The sequence below is a fragment of the Haliotis asinina genome, chromosome 4, assembly GCF_037392515.1.
Source record: "Haliotis asinina isolate JCU_RB_2024 chromosome 4, JCU_Hal_asi_v2, whole genome shotgun sequence".
NCBI classification, from domain to species: Eukaryota; Metazoa; Mollusca; class Gastropoda; order Lepetellida; family Haliotidae; genus Haliotis; species Haliotis asinina.
In genome coordinates, this window is record NC_090283.1 from 56637235 (window position 1) to 56644005 (window position 6771).

General features: G+C 41.0%; 1 protein-coding gene across 1 annotated transcript; it reads right to left on the reverse strand.

Annotated features, from left to right (window-relative positions):
• Positions 1-353: 353 nt before the first annotated feature.
• On the reverse strand, positions 354-5976 carry LOC137282611 (monocarboxylate transporter 5-like). The gene is made up of 6 exons (XM_067814390.1): positions 5723-5976; positions 5027-5248; positions 4087-4230; positions 1785-2708; positions 1229-1279; positions 354-501 (listed from the first exon to the last, which is right to left on the reverse strand). The coding sequence occupies exons 2-6, from the start codon at positions 5220-5222 to the stop codon at positions 413-415; spliced, it is 1404 nt and encodes a 467-aa protein (XP_067670491.1). The 5' UTR covers positions 5223-5248; positions 5723-5976; the 3' UTR covers positions 354-412.
• Between the last annotated feature and the right edge of the window lie 795 nt (positions 5977-6771).

Below are 6771 nucleotides of genomic sequence, written 5' to 3' on the forward strand. Positions count from 1 at the left end.
CACACACTGCAGGTCGAGTTCACTTATTAAGTAGGGGAACAGAGGTTCACATTAATGCTACGTCCGTGCGAAGCATGCATACATTGATTCGTTACAGACCTTTGCCCCCGGAAACCAACACTGAAGAAACAATAACTTCATCACCAGATAGTCACATGCTATCTGGTTTGGTTTACTAACGTTACGACGTACAGCCGTCAGTTACTTTCACAATCCACTTCAGTCTCGCTATCATTTTTACCATCTCTAGCTTCTTTCCTAATCCAATCAGCATACCCTGCTTTTCCGGCAGACATACACTGTGTCTCAATTCGACGTGGGCCATCACTGTAATTCCCTGATGAAGTATGTTGTAAATCCAATAAATAACACACTTTATTTATCTATAAATAAACAACAAAACAGCATCCTGTTATGTTGATAATGTTCTGTCTAGATTCACCGTTGTTTGGAACAGACTTATGCCTGCCGTCGACATGGAACTTAGCAAGAAACATGCACCTGAAACCATAGAAATGACATTATACTTGTCTCGACTGGTTTCATTATTTTTCACGTTATAATAAATAGGAATAGGAATCTTTCATTCTAGGGTAACACGATTTGGTTTCATTTGATTTTGTCAGGCAACGTCAAATTGCTCCAAACGTAAAACTTTAAACGTGAAAATATTGGCGCAGCGTACCATCATCTTTGTACCGTTCAGTATGATTTGTATGTGATATTTGACGGTCAAATCGGGATATCGATGCTCAGCAGCAAATCATTCACAAACACACGGAACCCAGTTAAATCATTTACACCTCCCGCAAAATAACAACGTCATAGCAAAGTAAATGTATGAATACTTGTGTTCATAACATCCAGAATGCTGTGATCTGAATCCAGGATATTATAATCTTTCTCAGTACACCATGTCCCGTGAAGATCCGGGTCAGAACTGATCTTCAGTAACAAATGCTTGTCATCAGAGGCGGCTAACGGGATCGGTTGGTCTGGCTCGCTGACATAGTTGACATAATACACTCATATTCATATACTCATATTCCACTCAATTGCTGACATCAAAGCTCATGCTGTTGATCACTGCATTGTCTGGTCCAGGCTGGATTATTTACAGACCGCCACCATATAGCGGGAATATTGTCGAGTGCGGCGCAAAACTAAACTCACTCACAATCTCAGTACGCCACACATGTATTTTGACATATGTTATTGTGAATCATACCTCCGAAGACGAACGTGTAATCATACACTTGTGTGACGTCATAAATAAAGCCTGAAAAGAAACATAAACATCATTAACACCAATTATTTGTATCATATGTTCCGGTCAAAAGAATGTTCACATTTGATAATTGGATTTGATGCAGAGATCTCCAAGATTGGAAACAGTCACAGAGACCCCGCAAACATGTAGTCCAACATGAGACCCATGTTCGATATATCGTCATCATATAACTAATGGTTTGTTAAGCAACTTTGAAATATTGGTGCATGCTTCGTAGACCTGTGAAAATTAAGGATGTCTTATACCTCTAACATAAAATTCAGTAAATGTCAAATTCAGCCCACATCACGTTTTCACAGTATTGGTGTCATTTTTCGTGGCCTGATCCCCTTTATCAAACTGTGTATAGTTTAACAACATCCGAAATTCCTTTAGGCATGTACTTTCATATTAAGCTGACAGGGGGGCTGAATGCACCCCGTTCAGTGATTTGTGAACTGTAAATGATATTCAGTGATCTAAATTGAAAACTATGCATGTCTTTCAACCTTACTTGCAGTGACCGGTCCCAAGAGATATCCAATTCCACAAGAGAAATACACTATTCCAAAACCAATGGCAACATCAGACAAACTGGTAAGTTGTATAGTTAATGGTCCCATCAGTGAGTTTGTCCCATGGCTATACAGGCCATACAATAATGCAAACACCATCTGGCAGTGATATGTACTGGAAAATAGGGGGAAGAAGATGGTGACGAGTCCCGTAACACCAACAATCCCAAACTGAAGCAACTTGTATTCCGTAGTGGGGCTGGAAGCCATGAGACCGATGAGAACTCTCGTGAAGATGCCACCGGCTCCCATTGCACTAAGCAGACTTGCTGCCTGTGTTGGCGAACTGCCTTTAGTTTCTGCATAGTTCGGAAGATGGAATATACATGCAGCATCACCTAACGACCAGAACAAGATTGCAAAGTTGTACAAAAGAAAATCCATTTTTGTGACTAGTTTTAACAAGCGTCGTATGTTACAACATTGTAGTTTCGGTTCCTCGCTGGTTTCTGTTCGAGGTGTGATGTCTTCTGAGAGAAATGAAACTGTTGTTTGATATGTGTTGGCATCCTTCATGTAGTCTATACCAGCAAATGTCGTGTCACCTTTCGGACACATGTCATCAGAGTGTTCACTTGATGCCTCTTCGTCTTGGTGGACGACTATAAAAGATTCGTTGGAAGTTATTGATGGTTTTCGCAGTAAGGATGCCGCAATTGACATATGGAATGAAATGGCCCCCATTATCAACAAAGTTCCATGCAGGTTATATTGGTCCAGAAGGTATCTAGTGAGTGAACCTGCTATGAAGAGTCCCAGTGCACCTCCTGCCATGCACACGCCATAGGCTGCTGGCCTCCTCTTCTCGAAGTAGTGGCCAGGGACGACGCCCACCACATTTCCACAAAGGGATAATCCAAAGCCTAAAAATGCGAAATATTATAAATTAGGTTGCGAATACATATTGCTTTACGTCGCAGTCAACAATATTCACTCAACGCCTGTAATACATATGTTTAACAACACAAACACGTCTGTTTGCTCTTTAACACCGAACTCAGAAGTATTTTAGCTATATGCTGTGCCACTGACAGAAGTCTTGTCTGCTACTTTGCTATTCTATGAGAACGACACCTGCAAAATAACAGATCTAGCATATTATTATTTAGCCATGGCCATGAAAGCCAATGGTCCTCCGTCAAGTAAGTCAAAAGACATCTATATTGAACAGACTACAGGGGCTCACTGCGCCAATCTGCTGTGTAAGGTAATTCCTGTCAGGGCATTGACACAATATCCACTAAATACGGTCGTTTTAATCCTGACACACATTTGCCAGCCCTACCGAGTCTCTTATGAATCATACAGATGTGAGTGAGTGAGTGAGTATTTAACGTCACATCGGCAATGGCTCTGCCACATCGTGCCCAGAACAAATTTGACGTTGATAAGAATATGTGACAATAAAGACTATAAAACCTGTCGTCAAAGGACAGAAACCAACTAGATGAACACGGTTAGAAATAAAACAAGCACGTACGAAATAAAAAACATTTTATAGACAGCATAATATGAAATCGGGCTTTAGATCACCAACGTCTGAAGGTAGATCACCATTTGTATTGTTTAAACATTTGTTATCATGTCTGCATTGTCTCACACGGGAACAATAGCATCAATGTATATACTATCACTGATGGGAAATATATTTATCTACATCAACCAATGCGCGCGTTTTAAGACGATACATTTAGTAAGCAGTACAAATAGTGAGCACACATTGTGCCTCTGAATTTTCAAGCTTCCAAAGAGCCTAACTTACAAAATACGGCTTCGCAATTTTCCGATCAATGTCTCATTTCGCAGATAAATCTATTGATTTGAAAATCGTGTACAGTTTCGTAGGATTTTTTCCAGAAGCGAACATGGTGTGTTGACTTCATTACACCTCTTTCCTGTGATATCGTGTGAATATACATAATATGCCATTTAGAAACTGGTCGAATGTAATATTACACTTTCTAAGTTAAGTACAGACTCTAGTAAATTATTTGGTAGTAAAGTTCAAATTCTAATATCTGTGTTAGACATTAGAGAAGCCGCGGTGGCTGAGAGGGTTAGATGACTTTGTGTGTTGGCAACTATATGAGTTTGAATCCAGTGACCATGGATACGTTGATGTCAGTTCACACACACTGCCTCACACTGCCTCACACTGCCTCGTGTCTAATACCTCCTAGAAATGCGAGACTCACTAATATAATATAAAGGGTAATTATTTGGAATATAACACTTGCTTACCTGCAATACATCCGTATGTAACCAACAGTCCAGGTACTGTCCGACAAAACGAGGCGACAGTCATGCCGAGTAACACCAAAATTGTGCCACCAAATGTTGTCAATTTGGAACCAACACAATGTTGAATGATACCCGACACAGGACCTGGAAGAAGAACATATTTGATGCGGGGTAGCATCTTTGATTAAGGATAGGTACATATGTATATGGTATATGGTATCGGTTGACGTCAATATCATTACGTCCTGTACATCGAAACAGATCCATTAAGACCCAGTTAGGATTGGACTTGCTTGTTGTAAGAAGCCACTGATCGGATCGTGTGGTTAGTTTTGCTAACTTGACTGACACATGTCATCGTTTCATTCTTGCATTTATCGATGCATACGCTGTTGATCACTGGATTGTCTGTTCTAGACCCGATTATTTATTGACTGACACCATATAACTGAGGTGCAGCGTTAGGTTACAAACAGACACACCTGTAATAAGATATCTTATCTCAACAATTTTAAAAACTTACACAACAGAACAAGGATGCTACATATCAGTGGATGCAAACACACATCCTCGTGTGGTCACGAGAGATCTAATGAAACGCAATAATCAATTTCTGTTCCTTGCCTAAAACAGAATCATTCATTTGAATGACCGAAACATGGATGTCCGAGATTAAGTTTGTACCACGTTTCTCGAAAAGAAGCAAGAATGAATACGAATGATTATGAAATATGTTTCCAGTCATACGTTGCTTAGTCATCATAATGACTGTATTTCGTTATTCTTTCCGCGTCAACATGTGGCTACATGAGTGCAGTGTGATTCCTGATATCGATCATAAGTTGTTGTGTTGAATGTTCTGTATGAAATGTCATGTCTGCTGTTTCTATGGATGATTGGTTGATGCATAAATGCATCGACGTTTACATCTAAATCCTACCTAAAAGCGTGAATGTGCCACTCTGACATGATCCAATCCATGACGTCTTGGTGATGTCATTCTCCACCTCTTCCATGATAGCGATGTTAATGACACCTGATGAGAACACAACGAAAGCCACCAGAAGCTGAATGCTGAGTGCTGCACTCAAGGCCACCCATGCATAACCGTGGTCGATGTCGTTCTTGTGCGCCATCCTTCCCGGGGTCAGGGAATCCCAGCCTGTGTATAGAAGCAATGCGCTTAATCAAAATGGAGTCGTTTGTTCAGAAATATGAACCCAGGACACGTTTACATTCTGTGTGTATGAAGCATGTTTTTCCTACACGTTTCTCATCTCATATTGTTCCATTTGCAGTCTTCACGTCGTCAGTTGAAGAGATAGAGCTTGTTGAGCACTGAATGGAAATCATCTGACGCGGATTTACTTCGGTGTCACGTTTGAGTACGTGATTGCTTGCTACTATTTGTCTCATGACAACATAATAAACACAATGTGACAAAGATCGCATGGTTGGAGAAGGTCCGTCCTGGCAGATGTGCTTGGGTCACTGTATCCTAGTATATTGGATTTGACCCATCTGTGACGCATTATGGAGTGAAATTCATGAAAATGATAGCCTGTACCGTACCTCTATGAGGTCTTCCCTGTAAAACACCACGTTTGTGTAAAACAAGGTTAGAGGTGGCTCTTACCTGCAATTACCGTCAGTCCCACTCCTCCTGACAATACTAGTCACAAGGGCCGCATTCTAGATGCACATTCATGTCGATTGTCTTCCCTCGTTGATGCTGTTTCCACTGCACAACCAGGTCCAAAGGACTGTTTTCTATATGCGCACTCGTGTCGAATCTCTTCCCCAGTTGCTGCTATTTCTACTGCACAACTAAATGCTTTGCACCACTCTGACAAAGTTCACATAAGCGTGGCCTGCATTTGACGTTGTGATGAAAATAGCCCAACGCGGTTAGTTTTGATGCATGCTACATGTGAGTAGTCGAGGACAATGGAGTAACGAGATGTCAGGGTTAGGGTTGAAAAGTTCTTTCCCAGCTGAAGGTGTGACGATGACACGCTCCACAGAGGTCGCCTGTCAGGTCACCTGTGCATATATCAGGTCGCCTGGGCATATAACAGGTCGCCTGGGCATATAGCAGGTCGCCTGCATCTCGTACGTGTATGCAGCTATCAGTTATGATATGAAATCTTCAGCTCGGGATATGAATATCCAGGCCAATATATACCTCCTTGTCAAAGGCCTTAAGAAATCGGCTTCGCAGAATGTTGACTGGCACTGTGTCAGTTTGCAATCATATATTTACCTTCACCTCATTAATACAATGTATGCAGCCACAGACTGTTTCTCCTGGTGTTATATAATGTGGGTAGTAGATTCTGGTGTTATATAATGACGACTGCAATGCCTGGTGTTCATATGATGTGGGTAGTAGTGTCTGGTTTTGTATAATATAAAGTGACCTGTAGTGTCTGGTGTTATATAGTGTGGGTTGTATAGTGTCTGGTGTGATATAATGCCGGTAGTAGTGTCTGGTGTTATATGATGTTGGTAGTAGTGTCTGGTGTTATATCATCTGGGTAGAAGTGTCTTGTGTTATATGATGTGGGTAGAAGTGTATTGTGTTATATCATCTGGGTAGTAGTGTCTAGTGCTATATGATGTAGATAGAAGTGTATTGTGTTACATCATCTGATTAGTAGTGTATTGTGTTATATAACGTGGGTT

Excerpts from the sequence above, each read along its gene's own strand:
- LOC137282611 (XM_067814390.1), bottom strand. The coding sequence starts at position 5,222 with ATGGCGCACAAGAACGACATCGACCACGGTTATGCATGGGTGGCCTTG. Across the intron at positions 4,231-5,026 it reads TGGCACATTCACGCTTTTAG|GTCCTGTGTCGGGTATCATT; the intron begins GTAGGATTTAGA and ends TTCTTCTTCCAG. Across the intron at positions 1,280-1,784 it reads CTTGGGACCGGTCACTGCAA|GCTTTATTTATGACGTCACA; the intron begins GTAAGGTTGAAA and ends GTTTCTTTTCAG.